We start from the raw sequence: 23,992 nt of genomic DNA, 5'->3' as shown, positions 1-23,992 counted from the left end.
AGCATGGTCCATGTCTTAATAGAGAAGGGATGGTTAAGTGGACCACCCATTTCTGTTTCACAGAGTGTTTCTACAGCGAGCACATTGATTGCATGAGAAGTAATGTTAAATACTCAGCGATCAAACATGACATTGGAGTTGAAAAGAAGAGGTTGTGACTCTCTGAGCACTACTGCTAAGACAGAGACCACCACATGGGTGGTATATCACAGTTTGAAAATCACCTTGCAATCTCCGGTCCTCAGACAACTTAGAAGATGTGGAATGAGGGAGGCAGCAGTGTGGCCTTTACAAATAGCTGAATTATGCTCGATTCTCTGGGTTTTTTCCTCTTGTGGCTTGGATATGGAGAAGCACACACAGCCTGTGTGACTTCGAAAACTTCAACGGAAATGAAACAGGAAGCCAGATCCTTTCACAGCTTGTTGATCTGTGAAGACGCACAAAGTCTGTAGATATTCTTTCTACCCCCAGCAAAAGAAGTCAGGGGAGTGAAATCCAGCTGTGGGGGGCATCCTCCGGAGAGGAGATGCAGAGGCAACATGACAGAAAAGCAAGCAAGAACAGAGACCTGTGCACTGAGCAAGAAAAACAAAGCAGAACTAACCGCTCCAAGAGAAGTGTTGGTAAGTTCATAGAGCTGTGCTCTAAATTTTGGCATTTCACCGAGCTGGTGATCAGGTATAAAAAGCTCCTGTACTGCAGATCACAGCTGCACAGGCACTATTCTTACCTGTGTGTTGGACTATACCTGCCCTTGGTAGTAGTAATAAACGATGATAAACAGGGAAATGTTTCCTGACTGTTAATAATGGACTTGAAAAAAGGAAGGGTGAAGCTCTCACTAGTTTGTTTGAGTTGGATTGCCTTTGTCTCAGCAGACCCTTTTCATGCTCCTTTTGAATTGTTTGCTTTCTTCGGGATGTGGTTATAATCCTGGCACTGACCTGCAGATGGGAGCAAGAACGTGTAGTTGCTTCTGCTGATGATTTGATTTGTGGATTAAACAGAGATGGTTAAAATGTCTTCACACTTGTTTAGCACAGCTTTCAGTATAAGCTTTTGCTGTAATTGCTATGCAGTCTCTTGTGGGTGCAGGCAGAGGTAGTCACAGTCATGCCTGCTGCTTGGAGATGCCATAACCTGCAGAAAAACCTGGAGGTTCATGTCATGGGCAAATTTATAATGTTCCCCTAAAGGGAAGGGAATATCATAAATATCCCTAAGCAGTAGAAGTTTGCCACTAGCCTTATCTGAGCATCACAGACATTTGCAAAATGCCATGACCAGAAAGTCTGGAGGAAGAGAATCAAACTTGGGCTGCTTCCAGTCAGAGCTCCCTGGAGCTCTCCCCTTGTCCCCATGGAGCTGCTGCCTACTTGAAGGCGAAGCAGGGAAGGCATTACTTCTGCAGAAACATACTGAATGCATGCTCCAAGTAAGGCTTTTTCTGGATCACTATATTGTTTTCCAAGATATTTAGGGGAAGTTCACACTTTCTGAACCCTCGTAGCAGCGTGTTTCCACTTCTGCACAGTCTGTAACAGAAACTGCCTTCCAGTGAGCTGCTATTCCCCTTTTTGAAGTTGATCCCAACACAGACCTGACCCAGACGCAGACCTAGACCTTGCTTGCTCTCCTTAGAATTATCCTAACTCATATTCAGCCAACAGGAATGGCACACCGTACTAGTCCAACATAGGATGTGGGAGGCTTGCGTGCTACCTGGCTCAAACTCACCAGAGCTGCCTGCATCCCAGGTCGAGGAGAGCCTTGCAGAGGAGGGAGGCAGGTAAAGGCTGTCCTGTCTCAGCCACTTGAAGGAGGGGAGACAACATTCTCCTGCCAAAGCCCACAAATGGGAAAAGGTAGTAGAGAGCTCTCCGAAACTGGGTCAGGGAAGAGGTCCAGAAAGAACTTAGGGAGGAAGAAAAAGCATATGGACAGTGTTAGTTAAAAAAATACCTCAAGCGGTTTCAGGTAAGTGATACCTGTTTGATTGATCACCAGGGCTTATTCCCATCAATAGCACGTGCAGAGGGGCATAAGCTATTCTCTATATTGCACTAAAGTGCTGAATATATTTCCTGCGAAGAATGCACAGAGCTGGGAAGTGGGAAGGACTCACGGATACGGGGGTTGACCTGCAGTGTTTGAACTAAGTGTGTTTCATCTCTCCTCTCTAGTGAGTCAGCAACCAGATAAACATTAACTTTCAGGCCTGTCTGCACAAAGAAATCACCTATTAAATCCTCAGATCTGAACATGGGTTAGAGAGAGCAGACTGAGGCAAATTTGGAGTTGGCTGGAAAGCTAAACTACCAAGCGGCACCAACACTGGCCTGGCCAAGGCGAGAAGGAAGCTAGGAAGGGAAGCTGAAGTATGTGATAGCTGCAGGAAAGTTGTGGCTCAGAAACAAATCCCAGGTACCTTGGAGCCTTTGCAGGTGGATGCTGTGTGATCTGTATCCTAACAGCATCTCCCAGCTGCCCCTCCTGACACACAGCTGCATTAAGCCGCAAACTGCATGTCCAAAAAGCAAGCACCAGCCAGCTGATGCTGTGGGAAGTGTAGAGATGGCACAAAATTCCAAAATTGATTTTTTAATGGAGCAGCACACAGCACTGCAAAACTGGCAGCTCCAGACTTCTTAAGCCAACTATTTACTTTTGCTATTTTTAGCTGGATTTTAAGCCTAGATTTTCTTTTGCTTGGATAAGTGTGTTTGTGGCTTTCTGCGAGTGGACCTAAGTGAGTGTTTGGGACACCGACGTTTCATAGGTTTTGCCTATTTTGTTCCTTGCCCTGATTAACTGAGATGGATGGAGAAACAATCTGATATTTGTGACAGATAGCAGGAATCTCTTCACTGTTTCACAAAAAGTGTTGATTTTCTATCTCAAACCCTTTTAGTATTTTACATTTTAGAAAAACAAGCAAACAAAACATAGCAAAACAACCCTGTATATTTGTCCTGGCTCTGAACTGGAGCAAACCGCTTGTAACTCTGTAGAAGACTTACGTTTGCGTCACTTGTTCAGACCATTACAATTCCCTTCTGTTTTTCCTGCAAAGTCCCTAGGGAGATGGAAAAAATTTGTTCCTTAATATGTAACCAGAAAATAAATTACTGCAGTCTATGCAAATTCTCTACATACAGCCAGGGCAAATTACACCTGGAAAACTGCTATATGGGAAGGTACCTGGCAAGGGTGAATTTCTTTTTGTACAAATGGACTTCCTCATGTTAATAATGTGAGGATAATAATGATGTTAATAATCAGTGAGGAAGTCAATGTTTAACGATAGGAGAAAACCACAACAGCTTTGCAGTCATAAGTTGTATTGAGATTTCATGGATAGATTTCAAACAGATGATGATAGTGTTGGTCTCCATTAAGGGAACTGCTGCGTAAAATGTAAAATAACTGTGACACCGAAGTACGAACTATATCTGCCTGATGGAGGAGCTGCAGGGACTGCTGCGGAAACGGAGAACTACACTTGTTTCTTCAGCTGAAGGCAACCGGACCGACTGAAGGCAGTCACCGTCAGCAGAGATGGGCGCCGAGGGTCAGCCTTGCTCCCCGAAACGGGGTCCGCGACCACCACGCTGTCTGTGGTACCCTCCCACCCCGGCTTCACACGGGCCTTTCAGCACCCGGTGCCGGGGCAGTGCCCGGGCCGGAGCAGAGCTCGGCTGGTGTCGCCGGCAGTGGCAGCGCGCCGGGGTGCCGGGACGGGCCCCGGACGGGCGGATCGGGGGCGGGGGGGGGGGCCCCGCGGGATCCCCGCCCCGGGCGGTGCCGACGTTGCGTCTGTAAGCCGGGGTTTATCCCCGGGGAGGCAGAGGCGGGGAGCGGCGGAGCGGGTGAGGCGCAGCGGGGGGGGCCGGTCGGGTGCCGCAGGGTCCCCGCGGTCGCGGGGAGGGTTTGGGTTCATTTGTTGCCGCTTTACTTTTTGTTTTCCACTTGCCTGTTTTGGGGCCGTTTTCCCGAGGCTGCGGTACCCGGAAAGCTGCTGCTCCGCAGGTCCCCGCGGCCGGGCGGACCGGGCTGAGCGTCCCGCAACTCACCGTTCCCCCACCGTCCCGTGGGGTGCGGCAGCGGCGCGGCCGGTCCGGAGCTCACCTGACCTGCGAGGCCGAGGCTGCTGCGGGAGGCGGGAGCGGCCCCGGGATGTGTCCGGGGAGAGACCGGAGGGGTGGGCAGGTCCTCCGGGAGGAGCTGGACGTGTTTGGGGTGGGTTTGCATTACGAGCTGGTGTATTCTGAGCCCGCTGCGCTGGTAGCTCTAAGGGACGTGGAGGCCGTTGTGGACTTAAAACAACAGTGGTTGTCGTTTTCACATCAGGTGTGCCTTTGGGGGGTTGCTATGCTTTCGGGTTTTTTTTGTTTTGTTGGGTGATTTGTTGGTTTTGTTTGTTTGGTTGTTGTTTTGTTTTAGTTTTTTTCCCTGAATTTAAATGTTGCAGACTGGCTTCCCTCCCCATCAAAAAGGTAAAGGTTTAGGAAAAACGAGACTAGAAATGAGCACATGATTTATGAAAACTGAGGAAGATGGATGTGCGCCTCTTCTGATCTGCTGGCTGGTACAGTTGCATGTAGTTCTCTGTGTCATGCATGGCTGAACATGAGCCAGCTTGTGCCCAACAGCATCCTGGCCTGTATCAGAAATAGCACAGCCAGCAGGGCCAGGGCAGTGATCATCCCCTGTACTCTGCACTGGTGAGGCCGCACCTTGAGTCCTGTGCTCAGTTCTGCGCCTTTCACTATGAAAGAGACACTGAGGTGCTGGAGCAAGTCCAGAGAAGGGCAACAAAGCTGGTGAAGAGTCTGGAGAACAACTCCTATGAAGAATGGCTGAAGGAACTGGGGTTGTTTAGTCTGGAGAGGAGAATGCTTGGGAGGACCTTATCGCTCTCTACAACTACCTGAAAGGAGGTTATAGTGGGATGGAGGTCAGTCTCTTCTCCCAGGTAACAAGTGATAGGACAAGAGGTAACAGCCCCAAGCTGCACTGGGGGAGGTTTAGACTGGACGTTAGGAAAAAATTTCTCCACCAAAAGGGTTGTCAAGCACTGGAACAGGCTGCCCAGGGAAGGGGTTGAGTCACTGTCCATGGAGGTATTTAAAAGATGTGTAGATGTGGTGCTTAGGGACACGGTTGAGTGGTGGATTAATGTGGTGGGTTAATGGCTGCACTTGGTGATCTTACAGGTCTTTTCCAGCCTAAACAGTTCAATGATCTGTCACTGTGAAGTGATCTTTTAGACTGAAGGTACCATACCCTGCCAGCTTGCTTTTCTGCTTTACACTTTAGGATACATTTCTGCTTTGATAGTTATTAGTCCAGCTCTCATTTAGCACTGACTTTCATGCTGACTGGTTTGCCTTTTGGAGGAGCTGTACAAACTGTGTTCAGTTCGTACTTTCAGTTTCTTCAGTGGAGAAAGAATGAGATTTCTGTGGTATTTACTGAGTGAGTTTTAAGCTAGTGTGATCCTAACTGCTCTATTACTGGTATATGCAGGTACAGTTATTCCCACTTCCGTCCTTTGGCACACTCCAGTTTCTGCAAGTGATGAAACAAAGAGGCAAAGCGTGTGAAACAGGAAGAAATGACCCATTTTGGTTTTAAGGCTCAGAAGGCTTCTCTGTAGTTACTGAAGTTTGCTCCTTTAAAAATTTAATTTCTTTACTGCTGGACAAATATTTTAAATTCTACATCAAAAGGGGCACTATACAGTAAGAGCAAAAGCTGCAATTTTGCATATCTATACGCAATACTACCAGGTGAAGAGTGTTAAAATTGACATTGAAGAGAAAAACCAGCATATTAAATATAAGTGCTTTTATGGAGAAGTATCTGCATTTGGGTTTGGAGTCCTGAGAAAGGAAAAAGAAAATTTGTGGCTCTGATAGTTTTTTTGCCAATGGGATGTAAGGTTTTTCATTTTGTTTAGCTTTTTGGACCAGGTTGCCTGACTAGATGGTGTGGATTTCTACTTCAGCATCAGGACTTTCTGTCTACCTTGTTTCTTAGATACAGCTTCCGGGTTAAATCCTCCCATCTTATCTACCAAGGACATGACAACAAATGTTAAAGGGTTTTTCAGTAATGTTTGCAGTTTTTTCTCCAGTTCAACGTCTGAAAATGATCAGCCTTGGATGATTGCCCAGGCAAATGAGTCTGAGATTTTAGAAGTGAACTCTGTGCTGTACCTCCTGACCTTGTGCAGCTGAACTGTGGGAGTCATGGTGACAAACTACACTAGGGTGATGAGTATGGTCATTTAGAAAACACGAGGGAATAACCAGTGCTCAGGAGTCAAAAGGTTGTATGATTGCGGTGACAAATTTGTGGGTGTGATTAGAATTGCGTAACATTTACCTTATGGAGCTTCGTAATTTTCTCTTGTTTTAGGCTGTGAATTTTATTTTTTGATTACCCTTGAGTCACATTAGTCCTATTCTAATGATGTTTTTATTCAGGCATTCTGAGCTCTAAAAGAGTCAGAGTGCTCTTTAAAGTCAAGCACTAATCTGAGTTGCTGTCTGACGTCTGACTCTGAATCACTTTAGGATCTGTTTTCTGACTTGAAGGAATTTGGGAAAAAACAGTGGACACAGGGCATCCTTTCTCCACTCCTGGATTGATTGAGCTGGTGTGGTGCCATACATAGCAGTAATGGGGAACTTTTCCCATGTGCTCTGTTGCTGGGACTCCCAGCATGGCAGATACCAGCTCTTCTGTACCTGACTGCAACACTGGGGATCAGACATGACAATGCTGTACCTTCTAGAAAGATGGAGAGATAGTTATTTACTAACTAAAACGCCAGTGGTTTATGATGGAAGAATGTCAGGACTCGCGTGCTACAGCCACAGCAATGTAAAAGCAGTCAAGGATAGTTTTAAGAGCGCATTTTGTAGCTAGGGATCTTGCACAGGTTCTTGAGTGCTAGAGAGGGTATAGCTTGTATAATACAAAATTTGGTTTGATGTAAGTTTTGGTTTTTTTTCCCCTGAACAGTATAACTCATGGTTGGGCTATCAGTTGCCTGATCATATAAAACCATCTCAAAGTTTTGCCTCAGAATAAGTGAGGGGAAAAAAGGAGCTAAGGGTGTTACTTTCCACTCTTGAGAAGGCTCCAGTGAAGGCAAACGTGTTGTAAAATACTACAAAAATGCTGCATGCGTTTCTGAAAAATTCTTAACTCAGCAGCTTTTAGTTTTGTTTCAGCCTTATTCTGTCTTTGCAGCTTCTTCCCATTTTTTCACTGCTGAGGAGTGATACTGTACATTTTTGGCATCCTCAGGATCCACAACCTTGGGGTTTTTCTATAGGCTGTGTGGAGGTGTTGGATGCTTCTGACAGATAGAGGGGGTGTGTCTCTAGCCCCTATCACCATGTCATCACTTACACCACACATCCATGCAGAGGGATGCGGCTAGCAAGTCAGCTTGTGCTGCCCACACATTTCTTTTGACAAACGCTTCCCTGAGGAGAGGGCTACGGACTGAGCAGAAGAGTTGTGTTGTCTTCTTTGAGCCACATCACGTTAAGGTAGAGGGCTGAAAATACAGGATGATGTGACTGTATATGCTCAGTCTCTAGTCCTGTCACTAGCTCTGCATGTGGTCTCAGGCAAGATCCCATCCCAGGTTCCTTGTCCATAATATGTTGCCAAGATTTTCCATATTTTTTTGAATGTTTATAATCTGTTTCCAGGGCGAGTGAATGGTGCTATGAAAGTGGGAAATACGTACCTTAGCATCAAATTAGTGCCTTGATATGATGTGTGAGTAGGGCTTCAACTGTCATCAAGTCTGCTCTAGGGTCTGTGCAGCAAAGTAGCATCATGGCAAGGTGCTTGCCACTGTTCACAAACCAGTTGCCGCTGGGAAGATGCTGGCAAAGTTTTTAAATGCTGAGTTTGTGCAAAATCAGTCTCTGTGAAAACTTAAATACTGGTTTCAGGTCTGTCTGTGTGCCAAAGAGAAGTCCTTCCAGTGTCCCCCAGTTCTGCTCTGAGCACAGCTCCATGCTGTGTGTGTGCCTATTGCGTTTGTCTGGGAACAACCTGCGGATGTCTTCACTGGCCTCCAGTTCTGGTTTCATTTCATGTCACTTCCTGCGCATGAATTTCAGCTGTGATATACTCGCCAAAGGCTGAGGCCTTAAAAGCAGGGGATTTCATGTCACTGTAGAGCTTTAAAAATGACACTGCTGACTTCCAAGGCTAGAGACTGTACAGTACTCTGTGTTTAATTTTCTTAGTTTAGAAGTGATAGTAAGCTGTGCCTCTGCCACATGCCAGCCCCTCAGGAAGAGCTCAACATGCAGGGTTACACTTAACGCTGTTTTACAGGGCTGTATGATTTGTGTTTTACGTAGACCTTGCCACATAACTGCCCAGTTTTTAGGCAGTTTGTCTAAGTGCAGAGGTGTCAGGAAACTACGGTCTCTTGGTCCCTGAGACCAATGTCTGGAGTGCTTCACTTGAAGCTTCACTGGAAGCTTCTCTTGGCATCCAAAGGTCTGTAACAATACCAGACGTGCATTAGTGTTAATAATACTGTGTTTTTACAAGCAGAGAGCTTCCACATGGAATATTCTGGCTTCTTGAATCACCTTTTTCATGAAATGTTTGTACAAGCTATGACTGAGTGATGGTAATTAACATTTAAGTTACCTTGATGCAGTCAGTTTTACCCTTCAGCATGCCTTTTGTGCTTAAGATTTTGTGCAAGAAGTGCGTGGTATTCTTAAACAAAGGCAAAGGACTCCTGTGTGTGTGAGCTAATTAAATAAATGTCATTTTGAAACTGTTGCCCTTTAAAAGATGAAGAAACAGCAGGGTTTAAACAGCCCAGATGCTTCCATTAGCTCTGCAGAATAAAGCTGACATTTTGACTTTCATCGGGCTGGACATTGAGTGGCAGGGGGAAAGAGATGCAAGACCCATTTCTGTCATTTGCATTCAGAGTGATGGCTTTGACATTTTGCTTTCTGTTGCCTTTCCCTTCTGTTTCTAATGTGTCTTGGAAAGATGGAGAGAGACAAGTAAAACTCCCACGCAAACAAGTAAAGCAACTGGAATAACTTCTGCTCGTGCCTAGTAAGAAGGCACAGGCTTTGCGATACGACACACCACTGGGAGATGTGAATTATTTGCGTTATTAATCTTAAATTATATGTGATTATTATTCCATGTGAAAGCTACACAACTCTGCACGGCCTGCATGCAGAGTCTGGTGCACTTTTGGAGAGGACTGTGCTCTGAAGACAAACATAAAATCTGTGTTATGCGGGTACAGCAGTCAGACCCTGTACGAAGATGGGAATGATGTGATACATGGATGGAACCTTGTCAAAGCTGGCTGGCTTTCAGAGCAGGGTCTTTACCTGATGGCAGATGTATGCAGTGCCTGTAAGAATAACATCTGTGACTGATACTACTTAGACAGTAGACAAGCTCAGATAAGTTGATATTTTGTTTGTCATGGGTTACTTGATGATGCTGGTTTTCCAGCCATCACTTGGGATAACTGTTTATCAACAGGTAAGAAACTTAAAATTCCTTGGACTGTCCTGCGGTATGCGCCTACCAAAGTGACTTCAGCAAAGGACACTTCAAGGTGTCAAACCACTCTTTAGGGATGAGCTCGATGGGAGTCACTCAAGCTATCCACTAGGTGTTTTGTCCCAGGAGCACTGCCAGGGGACTCAAATAAGCAGCTTGTTTTCCTCTATGCTACTCACATTGAGATCTTTCCCATATGGGTTTTTGTTGACATTCCCTCTTCCTTGACCTCTCCTCATGTGCAGTGGGGGGGCTTCTTATTGCTAAGTAAGACTTCAACTTGTTTTCTGCAGTTATCTAGACAAATCCACAGAAGAACCCAAGGTGTTTGTAAGACTTAGCCTATCAGCTAAACTTTAGTGTAAGAAGAAGTTTAGGAGGAAAATGTTTCCTTTACTCTGTCAGTTTGGATTCAGCATTGGAAAAAAGAAAAACAAAAACCAGGGGCAGGTGGGGAGGGGGGGAGGCATTTTGTGAGTTGTGTTTGTAAATCGATAAACCAGAAACAACCATGAGTGACTTTAGGGATAACTCAATGTGCAATTCAGCAGCAGGCATAACAAGAGTCCTTAGAGTGGGCTTCCTTCAAATGATAGATTTAGTGCCTTTACGTAAGTTCTGTGTGAAATGTGCAGGCATTAAATAGTAATTCTGCATGAGGATGGGTTTTTTTCCACATTAAAAAAAAATCATTACATTAGCAGAAATTTCAGATGCTCCTTCTTTAAAAGGAGATTATTCCTTTTTTACTCACTCATACTTAGGAATAAGCTCTAAAAAGATACTCAATTTTTATGGCATGAAATGCTTTTCATGTATTGCTCTGGACTGTAAGTTCTTTGAAGGCTTCTCTTGTGTTTTTTCTTACATAAATGGAATGTAGCTGAGCTTTATTCATCTGAAGGTCCTGGATGGAGCACTCAGTGCCTTAAAAAGGAATTCGAATTACACAGAAAATCAAGAATTGAGCTTTCCTTTTGTTCTTGTAGGCGTTCAGAGAGAGGAAAAATGGTATGTGCAGGCTAGAGCATCTATTAATATCTTGATTATATAGATGAAATGAGTTCTGTAAAGGTGACTGTAATAGGTTATATTTTAGCTAAGCACACAGTAGGTAAGAATGCATTATGCTTGTTACTACAGGGTAAGAATAAGTAAGTGTCATAACTGGATAGATACATTAACACCAGCAGTTTAGGACCTGTTGATGATCAGGGAGTCCAAAGAAGGCTGCCAAACTTTCTACTCTGTTTTTCCTGAAACATCTTTGCAGAAAGAGGACAAGGGGTGAGAGAGCACTTGGGACTCCTACGCGGGATAGTTGTGTAAATAAAGCCTTTCTTGGAATTGATGTGCCTCAGTGTTACTGAAACCGCTCCATTTTCTATGTAATTGCATGATTCTAGTTGCAGCTTGGGGCTGGGATTCTGTTTTGTTATTTTTTGGAGTTGAGATCTGATCAGCAGACATGGTTGAACTTTTGATAAGTCACTGATGATTACCATCTTTGCATGTAAATGATTCTCTTTTTCCTCTTATAGCGAGTAGAGATCCTCATCTGTAGTTGTTTTGTTAGAATAGGTGAAGAAGGTTTGCTTAACAAGTTGTCATTGTTTTGCTCTGAAAAAGAAAGGTTTTGTAATGAAACAGTTACTGAATTAAGCAGTGCTTCCCACATATCTTGGTATGGGTTTGAGCTGTTTCCAGTAGTTTTGAATTTTTTAAAAATCAGGTGAGGTGCTGATAATAAACTGGGAAATCAACCACTCTGTAATTGTTTTGCTCTACTTAAAAAGGCACACCTCTCCCTTCTAAACTGTTACGAGATATAACCTACTGTAGGTATTGAAGTCGTATCATTAATAGCTTTTTGTCTGTCTCCCTCTTGGCTCAGTCAGTTGAGATGCATGTGCACATGCGTGCATCTGTCCTGATGCCTGCTCTATAAGGATAAGTTTGCTTTTTTCTCTTAAAAAAGGGACTTAGCCTATTCCATAGTATACCTTGGTACTAATACTACATAGTCTGTAAAAAAGTGATGTGCAACTGTGAAGATAGCTCTGCAGGCACGTGCTGAATGCAGGCTGACTTGGACCTCCATGCCAAGCTTTGCATCTCTGAGTTGAGGGGTTTCTCTTCCTAGATCTGGATCCAAGACAGGAGGGAAAAGGAGGGGTACAAGTAAGCAGCAGAAGGGTTGGAACAGAGGGATCCCAAATTCTGTCTCTCTTTTGGAAGGAGGGTATACCTCCTTTTTGGGAACTAGGAATACAGTGTTGTATGACAGAAGTATGAAATTTGGCCACTTTATGGTAACAAGTACTATGTCCTGCTTTCAGTACCAAAAGGACTGCAAAGGGGAATGTCCTGGAAAGAAGTTATACAGTCAGCTCTGAAGGCACTCTGCTATCTTCCTGATTGCCTTCTTAAGGGAGGGGGGAAATAAGTAAAAGGGTGAATGTGCCATCAGACATGCTGGAATATTGGATTGTGCTCCAGTGCTGCCTACAGTGCTGCCTGCTAGTTCCCAGGCTGGTCTCTTACATTTTTACATTTCATCAGTTACGCATTTTTAAGCTGGCAGCCTCCAAACAAGTTGTGAGGAAGGCAAATGTGGAGCTAATCCTTTAGAGACTCTTCTTGAGTCACTTGTGAAAGAAGCAGATGTTGCAGATTTCTCTTATTCGTGGTTTTTTTGGTCCTTTTTTTATTTGGTTGGTAGTTTCATGTTTGTTTGGTTTTTTTTGCTTTGTTTTTCTTCTGCATGTCTCTTCGGGGGGTGGGTAGAAGCTTAAGGTTTGGCAGTAGCAGGAAGTTGATGTGGCATGAAAAGAAAACATGGTGTACTACTTGTATTGAAAGATAAACACTGCTCCTACTTTTTTGTATCAGCTCCCAGCCGCAGCTCTGTTAAACCTCAGCTCATTCAAATTCCTGCTAAGAGCTGTATTGGAAGTCCCAGGGCTCTGTTCCCCTGCATGGAGAAGAAGCCGTGCCTCCCTATCCTCATGTGGTCAGTCTTCAGAAAGCTGTGAGCCCAGCAGCTGGCGGCAGCACAGACCGGTTGCCACTGTCTCCTGAGGACCAGGATAAACCCTGTCCGTGTCCCAGGGAATGGATTTGGTTTAAAAATCTGTGGGTTTATTTTACTCCCCCCACTGTGTGTTATTAAGTTAATTGCTCTTCGTTTTCTGAAGGATTTTGGAGGGGGCAGGGAGGGGGTGGAAATATCTATTTTAAACTGCCCTCTTCTTTAATTCATGTCTTGTTTGTGATGTATTTTTACCAGCAGCACTTTGTGATCCAACTGCTACTTCTGAATGTCATTTACTTGAATAAAAAAAATGTAATTCCATTTCTAAGTGTGATATCAGCACTGAAAGTAGTAACTGAATCACAAAGTGCTGTTTAAACATCAGCTTTCCCAAGACAGGAGGGAAAGATTATGAAGACCAGGGCATATGGTAATGTAATACAAGTGTAGCAAAAATATTCAAAATCACTTGTTTGCAGGATTTCCCATCTTTACTGGGGAAATACCTATTTATAAATCCCCTATACTAAATAAAAATGGATGAACAGTATTTGATTATCTCATGTTCTCTGACATTGATTTGTGGTTTTGATTGAAATCAGTAAGCCAGTGCTTTCCAGCTCTCCTTGAAGAACAGTTGTTTGTGACCTGTTAACCATATACCTTGAAAGGGGGTTTGTTTGTTGGACTCCAGTAGGTTTCTTTCAGTGTTAATACCAGCAAAAGCTTTTTTTCCAAAGATTGCTTGATTCAACTTAAAAGCTGATGCAGATCTCTCATCTTTTGCCCATAAAATTGGTAAAGGAAGAAATTTTGCATTCACATGTATTTCTGATACTTTGTAAAGCAAAGTATATCATTTTAACAGATGGACCAGCTCACTTTTTATAAGTCCCAGTTTGTTCAAAATCAAAAGAGGGACCATACAATTATTTTGAGTAATGTGTATGTATTTTAAGTAACTACTCAGTACATGCAGGCATTACCCCAGTCATGCCAGGTACACACATGTTATTGCAGCCTGTGAGTAGAAGCTAACAGAAGACCTGTCCATCATCTTGGCTGTTCACAGCATATGGGTTTTGTGTAAATGGGAACTAGCACCCCGAAAGCTTCTATGACTACTTCTTTAAAGTTTCTTAACACCTTCTCATTTACAGCTCTTAACCTGCCTTTTGTTCATGGGAGAGATGAGATCTGGGTCTTGCCTCCGGAGAACTTGTACATGACATCCTGCAATAAACCTTCTTCAAACAACAGAATACTGGAAAAGGCCAAATATCAGCAGTGCTCTGTATATATGCAATAGTGCTTGTAAAAAGCATGTGTGTAGCTGTTTATCTCGTTGCCAGGGTTGGGATTCATATGTAACTCTTTGACTGGATAGTTGTCCACAGTGCATGGGCTTAACTTCCTTGGAAAACTTCAGCCACTCTTAAATTTCCTGTTGAAGCCGGTGGAGGCAGAAGTTCAACTGACATAAAACTATGCTGAATGAGTAAGTCCTTTTGTGGACCTCTCTAGAGAAGGATCTTTTTGGCCTTCTCTGGGGATGCCTTCATAAAAAGTTGAGTTCTCTTAAAGTTTTGTACTAAATCAATGAATCAGTTAATAATAGAGCAGCTGGGGATCATTGACTCTGGGAATTTCCTATACTCAAATTGCAGCCAAAGGGTAGATTTCTCATTTAAGAAGCAGATGCTGCCATTGTCAGCTATTCTGTCTCCAGGCCCTTTCTCAACTCTAGGTTTTCTTATGAACAAAAGACAACCAAAACCTTCCCTAACCCTGCCTGTCATGCCAAGAGAGCAACAGAAACGTGTCCTGGTTTGTGGCTGTGAGGAACAGCGAGAGCGCACCCTCTTTGTGATGGTCTCCTGAGCTTGCTACCAAATCCTCAGGGAGAAGCTTTCTCCAGAGGTTTTAAACTGACCTTAAACTTAACGTAAATTGAGGCAGGAACATTCCTTTAATTCCCTGGGTAGCTGCGTGATGTTTACTCAGCTAGCATTGCTTTATATGGCCCGTTTATAAACTACAACTCCCAGGAATCCCTGGTCCTTGAAACCTTGTCTTAGTGACAAAGTAATGACAGTACAGGTCTCTGGATCAGCACATCCTGTTACTGAACAGTTGCTTTGGTATCAGTTTTCCTGTGACTCCATTGTAACTATATATCTAGCCTTCACTAGGCAGAGGAAAGCCTGGAAATGTGAACCATGTGCACCCAAACCCCTAGAAACTTGAAAAAATAAATGTATTAAGTATATACATAAAGTATATAAAAATAATACTTGCTTTTTTCATTTAATATTTTCTGTTTCATTTGGAGCAGTATCGCATTTGGATAATTATTCTTTTTGTAAGAAAACAAATAGAAAAAAGTATTGCAAAACAATGACAAGCTCTTTTCCTCTCCTTTAATCCCTGTTTTAGGAAGGCATGAGGTGCAGTCCTGGACAACAGCCACCAAGCAATCCTTGTGCCTCCTGTGGCAAAAAGTGAAAGGGCAGCTAATGCTAAGCATGTCTTTCCTTGTTACTGTTACTTGGTATTGCAGAAGGCTATACGGCTTTTTAGCACAGCTACTGAAACGGTAGGTTTTTATTACGCAGACTTTAATCTTCCATGCTGTTGCTTATTTCAGTAAATACTGACTTTTGACAGCTCCTCTTTAACACCTGTTTTATCATTTGGATTTCAGGTGGAGCAACTACCTTCAGAGAAAACTCATAAGTAATCTTTTTCTTGTCATTCCATATTCATTAATCCCTCCCAACTACCCTTTAGATGCAGAGCAGAAGGTAACTAATCTATGAATTAATCTCCATTTAGGGAATCTCAGTGTGCTGACAGAAGTTGATCTACTTGGGTATAGTGTGAGAGAATGGAAAGGAGAAACACAGCAGGCCAAACATATGAGGGAGGTAAGGGCTGAATTTTAATCTCTGCATGAAGATGGGGAGAAGTAATACCTGGGAAAGGGATAGCACTCCTGGTGCAAGCAGCTACCAGAGTCCATTACACTGGCTGGTCAAAAGAAAAGCAAAAGAAACAGCATGAAACACAGATCTAAATTGGCAGCTATGGTGGCCATTACTGGAGGCAGAGTGCAGGGGTCGTGGTGGGAGCAGCAGTGCCCTCCAAAGGTCCTTGATCAGTGCTTTAAGTTAAAGCAGTACTATGGTATCCTTGTGATGCGAACAGGCCTCCAGGAGCAACGCGTTTTATGGCTCTCTGTTTCAGCTGTGTTAAGCCTTAGTCAACAAAGTAGGCTCAAAGAACGTGGGCTGGATTATTACTTTTCCAAAAAAACTTCTAGCTACAGTAGCTGTACCAATGGTAGAGTGGTTGTATCTGTTAAAGCAAGCTTCAACTCAAACCCTGTCAATCAGCTAATTAACTGTGACAGTATATCCTACTATCTTTATGGTGTGGCATTTCAGATGAGCGCAGGATAAATGCAGCACCAGGTCCGTATTGCTGATGGTGGTGGGAACGTTCTCTGTGATATGCTGAGAGAGATCAGAAAGGAAGAAGAGGCAGGAGATACAACAGTAATGAGAGACACCAACTGGCTATCTAGCACTGGCAACAGTTGTGAGGTTGAACTTCAAGGTGGTGCCCATGACTGTTTCATGGACCAGCCTTTCAAGGAGCCTTTAGGAAAGGAAGCCACCCTTGCCTTTGTCCTGAGTAGTGCACGGGATCTGCCACTTAAATGTTGCTTTCCAATTTCTGTTGTTCTCTGGAACAGGAGGCAGCACGTACTTATATTCAACATCCTTGCACGAACGGCAGAGCAAAAGAAAAGTTATTATACTTGCATCCACCTTCAGAAAGGGAAACTACATAAAACCAAGGAAGCATGTTAAAAAGAAGCTAAGAGACCTGAGTATTTATGGTCAGTGCATTTGACATATATATAGATTTAGGTCATGGTATTGAAATCACAGAGCAAATGTACACCAAGGACTTAAGAAAGGGTAAAAGGAAGCTGATGTAGCTAAACAGCAGCACAAGGGAGTTATGAGAGAAAAAAGAAGATATTTTTCAGAAAGTGGAAGTTGCAACTGAATGATGAATGGAGGAAGCATCCAACTTTTCCACAATAAATGCAGGAACACAGCAATGCCAAAAGTACCCAGAACAGCACACAAGGCCCAAAGTGATTTGGAGGAGCAAATAACAAAAGATAGCCAAACTTTTAATAAATTAGCAACCACAAAAAAATGCACCAGGTTAAAGCTATTATGGCAAAGAAGTCTTTCCAGACCTGCTCTGATTTGTTTGACCATGTGAATGTTTACACTAGCAACGGTGCAGAGACTGAAGCCAGTCACTGGGTTTGGAGAGAGTGCAGAATGACCCTTAGGGAACAGTGACAGTTTAAGGTATTTACAAAACCATGGTGTTGGAACATCTTTGTGTATATAAAACTTATAAATACACCTTCTCATCCCCCTAGCTCCCTCTTATGAGTAGCTGGAATTGGACTCAAATCAACATGGGTTTTGTCCAAGATTTAAAATTTTTATTACTTTTTTTTTGGGGGGGGGGGTCTTCTCCTAGGCATATGAAGAACTGTTTTGGAGCTGTCATATCAAATACCTGCGACAAGTCAGGAGGGATAACTATTGTGTACTAAGAGCGGTGCTTTTTCAGATATTCAGCCAAGGCATACATTTTCCATCATGGATGAGGGAGAGAGATATATTAAAGGTAAAAATTGTATCATAAGTGTACATGATTCAAGTAACCTTGTACTGAAGAAGGAAGCTTTGTTCAGTGTGAAAACTGATGTGTCAGCTATGGATATAGAGGAGAATCATCAGAATTTAAAGAGAAAATTTTCAAACTTTTTGAGCTACACTTAATGGGAAAAGTGTCCCTGATCTGAACATAACCATGTGAACATAGGTCTAAATGTAAGAAGAAAAAAAAATAAACATTGCATGGATAAATGTTACTGTCACCCTGCTAGATGTCACTCCATTATCACAAAAGGATATTTGAATCCTCCACATTCACTTCTGTGCGAAGTCCTGTGACTCCCAAAGATGTGGGAGCTGCTGAGCATGTTGCTGAAGAAGCAGGATTCCTGCTCTGGGCTCCAGGAGCCCAGGAGGTGGGGAGCTATAGCTACTGCCTCTTGGGGCAACTGTGCACAGTGGAAGGTGTCTGTAATCCAGAATACCTCACCAAATTTGGATGCATTCAGCTTTCCCAGAGCATGGGTTATATATTTTTTTGAGCATATTTTCTTCTTTTTTGGTTAGCCCTGTTTTAAAAGTTTCTGAAGGATCTGGCAGTCAAACGAAACCTCCTTTTATAATGCTTTGTTGATTGAACTGTACAATCAGAGGATAGAACCACATTGTAAATTGAAATGTGTGTAGACAAGTTGATATAACTTTATATTCTGCTTCTTGTTATGGTTATAAGTTGCTTGCCTTTATTTACTTTTTTCCCAGCTCCCTGAAAAGCTGTTGTATTCTCAAGGTTGTAACTGGATTCAGCAATACAGTTTTGGGCCAGAAAGATACACAGGTCCTAATGCCTTTGGTAAATTGCGCAAATGCATGGAGATGTTAAAGACAAACGTGAGTATTTAGGAAATGGCTGGGAGGAGAACAACAATGAGAGACGGGTTAAGAGAGAGTTAGGGAACTGCTCCTGGTTACATATTTCTATGGCAGTCATCCTTCTCCTCAGGTTTAGAGACCTGAGTTACTTGGAAGGCCATCACCTCTCCTAGAGGGGAATCCAGCTTTCGGGGTCCACTAGGCTAAGTACTCAGGGTCCCCCTGCAAGTTAGGGAGGCCAGCCTCCCTACTTGTTCTTATGTTTAAGCTGTAAGGAAAGTCTTCAGGAATGCCTGAGGAGATGGGCGATCTGTTTCTCAATTTAGTATTCATGGGTAAGTTTTATTTTTTTAGTTGCAATTCACAGTTTGTTGCCACTTCAACATGTAAATGATACACATACAGAACTAAATGAAATTCATTTGAATCCCAGTCACTGAGCATCATAGAATCATAGAATCATAGAATTGTTAGGGTTGGAAAGCACCTTAAGATCATCTAGTTTCAACCCCCCTGCCATGGGCAGGGACACCCCATACTAAACCATGTCACCCAAGGCCTCATCCAACCTGGCCTTGAACACCGCCAAGGATGGAGCATTCACAACCTCCCTGGGCAACCCATTCCAGTGCCTCACCACCCTCTCAGTAAAGAATTTCCTCCTTCTATCCAATCTAAACTTCCCCTGTTTAAGTTTGAACCCGTTACCCCTTGTCCTGTCACTACAGTCCCTGATGAATAGTCCCTCCCCAGCATCCTTGTAGGCCCCCCTATCATCTATTATTGTGGTCCCAAAAAACCTCTCGGCAGTTCCAGATGATTCTTTTCAGGCACTGTGTTCAGGAGTGGGTGCTTTAAGCTTTCTAATTTGGCACCCAGCCCAACATTGTCTCCTGGAAGGTCCATTTTCTGGGTGAAAGCACTGGCTTTTGACCCCTCTAGAGCCACAGAGAGCTCAGGAGCTCTAATTTTCAACTGTGAGGACACTGAGAAATTCTCACTGCATTCATGTCCCTTACATGTCTTTGTCATGTCCCTTCTTGTGCAGCCAACTTACTTTGACCTCATGAAGCAGAGCACACTAATAACATACAAATGTGTACAGTTCGTAATACCATTCTGGATGGCTTATCCAGTTTGTATAGGTTCCTCCTAACTGACACACTTTGGAATTTGGCTCAGCACTTCAAGAATTCAAGCTAGGACAACTTTATGATCTTAAAGATTTTTTCCAACATAGCTGATTCCATGATTCTAATATAAATGGTACTATAGAGGAAAATCACTGAATTTTGCAAACTGTAAGTTAAAAAACAGGTCATAATCACTTCATCTAACCTTTGCTTATGGCTTGGTGTGTGTGTTGGATGCACTCACACAGCTTCTCTGTAACTTCCTGAGGTTCTTTTGGTGGTTATGCTCTTTTCAGACTCTTTACCTGGATTTTCTACAGTGGTGGTGGGGCACTTTTGTATATGGGGATTACATTTGCTTTCTCATAGAATATTGGTTATCTAGATGCTTGGAACTGTCTGTAACAAATAGGTTCAGCTGGATAAATGGAAACTGAAATGTGTAAGGCTTCAGATTGGTCCGTGGATCTGAAAGACCCACCTGCATATTTGCACCATCATTTGGCCACAACAATGGTATAATACAGACTGGCATTTTTTCCTGTTTTGGAATTCTTCATATTAAAAAGAAACCTTAATAATTAGATCAATATTCTTTTGTTTGCTTTCCAGTGGATTGAAATAATTGCTACTAAAGATCATGAAGAAAGAGGAAACATCTGTAACACACTCTTTTCTGATGAGAGCAAGGAGCACAAAATGTATGAGGCCATAAAATTCATCATGCTTTACGAAGTTGTGGAAGCCTATGAGAAGATAAAGAACAGGGAAGAAACCATACACAGCCTCTTTAGCCTTCTCTTTGCTCGTGATTCTTCATCTGACCCTTTGAGTTTCATGATGAATCATCTGAACTCCATAGGTGACTCTCTTTGCCTAGACCAGGTAATGATATAAATGAAAAATAAATCACAAAACTTACTCCATCTCTGTGATTAGGTGAATATATCATACATCATCCAGGATTGTTGGCCATTGTGCTCTGGGAAGGTGGGGTGGAGGGAATGGGAATGTAAGAAAATGGACTGAGGATGCTCATTTACCTTTCAGAAAAAAGACTGTAGTAGAGTAAAATGGGGTGGATGATTTTTGAAATGCGTCAAGCTATCACTGAGACATCATTCAGAGCAATGATATTTTTGATGTGTAAAATAATTTCCGATTATTCAGATTTGTCCTGTTGTTTCACTTTTCCTATCTGCTCCACCATGCCAAACCCTCTGTTATTGTTTATTTTTTTCCCTCTCTTTGCTTGTTGTTAAATCTAATGTCTGTTAAGAGTAGGCAATGAGAGCGCTATTAACTGTTCACCTAATTTTATATTTAGCAAGGAGTTAAGTACTGCCAGCTAAGCTCCACACTGCCACTCTGCAAATAGTTTCACTTTCCTGTGGGTAAAATTATTTTTTACAGTCAATTTCAGTTATCAAGTTAATGGTTACATGTTGCAGTCACCTTCAGGAGAAGTATGATTATAACTCGACAAGTTCCTCGACCTGGCTACGCCCAAGGATATGAGGTTTTTCCAAAGCATTTTTCCAGATTAAGCAATCCTTTGAAAGAAGTGTCAATGGAGATGCCAGTTCTCAAGTTTCATATACATGAAGTACAAGGACATTTTTAACTTTTTCTGTTATATTTCCCTCATGTAGAAAGTGATCACAAGGTGGCAGACTTCCCATTTTTCAAGGTGTATCTATCTTTTAATAATCGCTAGTCCCTTCTTGCTCCCTACTACGCTGCAGGAGCTGGCTGTGGGAGCAGGTTATGTACTATGGGCTGTTGCCCAAGTGTGAAGCATTAATCCGAATATCCTCTGCATGGAAAAGAGCAGTGGAAGGACTGTTAGGACATTGAGAATACCCTCAAACTTCTGTATTTTCTTACTCCACTTATAAAATGACCCCTTTTATTCCTTGTCTACTGTTTTGAAACTTCAGCTTGGATTATCTTTGGTTTAGTTTTCTATGTGTAGAAATAGATGTCTTACAGACTTCTTTCATCTTTAGGTTGAACTGTGTCTTCTTGGATACTTACTTGAAGTAAAGATAAGAGTTTACAGACTGCATAGGTTTAATACTGAGGAATTTCAAGTAAACTATCCAGATGAATACCGAAGGGAATGGAATGAGATTTCTCTCCTGACTGAGGATGACCGCTACTATCACATCCCCGTTTTCAGAACATGAAGGATCAATGACTTTTTGCCTTTGTATAATATAGTGAGTGACCAGTTCCAGTGAATTATGTTCCTAATCAGTAGCAGTAAGATTTTGAGAATGCTCGTTAATTATTACAAAATGATTGATGGGTTTATTGTGTAAACATTTTTCTTTACTGTTGCAGCTCAATTCACCATCAGCCAGCCATAAAAACTATAAAATATGTTGCTATACTGTCTGGGGGAAAAAGTGTTGTATTTGAGGGTTGTCAGACAAAAAAAGATTGGACTGCATGACAAAGAAGGCAAAGGTAATGTTTGGGTTTCTATCGCTAGCCTGAAGGTTTACTCTGCCATCTCTGGATGGGTTAAACTCCAGTTCCTAAAGCAATTACTGCCTTTCGCTTGTCTGTCTCTAGCTAGGGAGAATGAATCACAGAGGAAGCAACTCCTGGGGTCCTGCAGGTCCAGGCTATTAAACCCGCATTGACTTGGGGCTAACTAGGATAGGAGGATGTAAAGTGGGGCCTCTGAGTAACTCCCTCTCATCCCATTTGGCTTTCCTGTTGGTGGAATGCTCCCTCCAGGGATGGGCAGAGCAAGCAGCTGCAGGCTGTATTGATTTCAGAAATCTGAAATTCAGCTGTCTGCACTTAGCGCTGATACCTGAAGATGAAGTGTTACACAGGGGGAAACCCCCTCAACACACTCAAGAATACTGTGCCAGATGAACAGAAGATCTACTTTGTAACTGAGGAAAGTACATAAGCTTTCTCAGAGCTGAAAAGGGCAGTATTAATTAATACATAGCATGTAATAGAGTTAGACCTGATAACTGCCTACATTTTTTGTCAACTTGTAAATCCTTTCAGGGCTGTTTTCAACATTACCTGCCAAGATTTCCTTTGCAATTCATGTGAGAAAACTGTGCACAGAATGCATTCACAAACACTGCATTTTCAGAAAATATTCATTTTTTATGCATTATTTGAATTCAGCAGTGTGTATGCATGTGTTATCCTCTGACTATATATTAATCTCCTTGCATAAGATGGCTATCTTCAATTTAGACCTCAGTGTTTGAAGGAAATCTGTCCGAGACATGTAAATGAGATTTATCTTAATACAGGGAACATTTTGCCCACTTCTGTTTTCTAAAAGAATCACTTGTGTTTCGATTATTTAAAAAATTAGGGACCTTAATTTGAAGAAATATGAAAATAATACAGCAGATCTAATAAAATATTTGTGAAAAGCTTTCAATCCTATAGGCACATGGGTGTATTAAAGAAAGGGGTGTTTATTAAGAAACAGAGATTCCCTTTTTCCTTATCCTAGAGATAAGGATAGGAAGGTTTACTTTATAATTCATGCAGAAGAAAATACAAGCCAGTAACAAAAACGTGAACAGATTCTACAGGAGCTAAAGCAGTTGCATGAGGTAACTAAATGGTAATGCTTGGAGTGCATGGAGAGTGCTTGGTTCCTTTGGGTAAAGGAAAGCAATTTTATCCCTTACAGTCCTCTTATTTGTATGTATGTGTACATATATTTATAAACACAAACAACTGAGTTCTGTATTGTGATGGGTTTGTTTCCTGAAAGTTTTTGTGTTCAGTTTCGTTCAGTAATTTGTAGCTTTTAATTAAGAAGGCTTGATATCTTTAATAACTTCATCTCATCAAAACCTGCATAGGAAATACTTTATTTATTAAAAAAGCCTTTTTTTTTTTTCACTGAATGAAATAATTTGTCTTTACATTTGGTTCTGCTCTGCATGAGGAAATATTTTAATACCTGAGAGTAGGGTATTGCTATTTATTTTGCATCAACAGTAACATTTACAGATAAACTTGGCTATATTTTATTCTTGCTTTGGTCCAAGCAGATATACAAAAAAAGGATGTATTTTTTATAGTGGGCTTTTTAATGGTTTACATATTATTTATGAATAAGAATACAAAAGCATTACAGCTGAAAGTGTTAAATTGTCAAAATGTACGTTTTTGTAATCTTGAGCATATTAATAGTGGGGGTTAATAAAGATCTAACACAGACAGTGGAATTTCTCTTGCCATTTTGGATATTTGCATCTGAACTAGGTCACTTTGGGCTCTCTGCCTTGTCACTGGAAGGCAATGGCAGTCAGCCAGAGGGTGGGTCTTTACAGCGGTCTGGTTTTCCTCACTGACAGTAGTAGGAGCTGGCAGTGATCAGCATAAATCTTTCTGCTCTAGATGTTTGATGTTAGGTCAGATTAATTTTGTCCTCAGAATCCAGAAAGGACATGTTGAAACAGATCTGCTGGCTTATTAGGTGTCAGAGGTGCTGGCTGAATCATGACAGGAATGGTAGTGGGATGTGAAGAAAGAGGAACTTCAGGTGAGGATAATCACAAGTCTTACACATAAACACAGAGAGAGCTCTACATAGGATCTTAAACACTGAGGCTATTTTGGGGCTGTACTGAATTTTAATCAGGTTCTCT

General features: G+C 42.3%; 1 protein-coding gene across 2 annotated transcripts; it reads left to right on the top strand.

The window, feature by feature from the left end:
* The first annotated feature begins 466 nt into the window (after window positions 1–466).
* OTULINL (OTU deubiquitinase with linear linkage specificity like) lies at window positions 467–23,778 on the top strand. Of its 2 annotated transcripts, none has more exons than XM_080610871.1 (8): window positions 467–626; window positions 15,062–15,221; window positions 15,330–15,361; window positions 15,461–15,552; window positions 17,198–17,347; window positions 18,100–18,228; window positions 19,956–20,228; window positions 21,353–23,778. In XM_080610871.1, exons 1-8 carry the CDS (start codon window positions 530–532, stop codon window positions 21,530–21,532), a joined length of 1,113 nt encoding a protein of 370 aa, XP_080466997.1. In that variant the 5' UTR covers window positions 467–529; the 3' UTR covers window positions 21,533–23,778. The 2 variants fall into 2 exon arrangements, with proteins under 2 accessions (XP_080466997.1, XP_080466998.1); XM_080610872.1 differs by lacking the exon at window positions 467–626 and adding an exon at window positions 14,020–14,123.
* The last annotated feature ends 214 nt before the right edge of the window (window positions 23,779–23,992 follow it).

The sequence above is a fragment of the Psittacula echo genome (genome assembly GCF_963264785.1).
Source record: "Psittacula echo genome assembly, chromosome: 2".
Taxonomy (NCBI): Eukaryota; Metazoa; Chordata; class Aves; order Psittaciformes; family Psittacidae; genus Psittacula; species Psittacula echo.
This window is presented reverse-complemented; position numbering and strand designations above follow the sequence as displayed.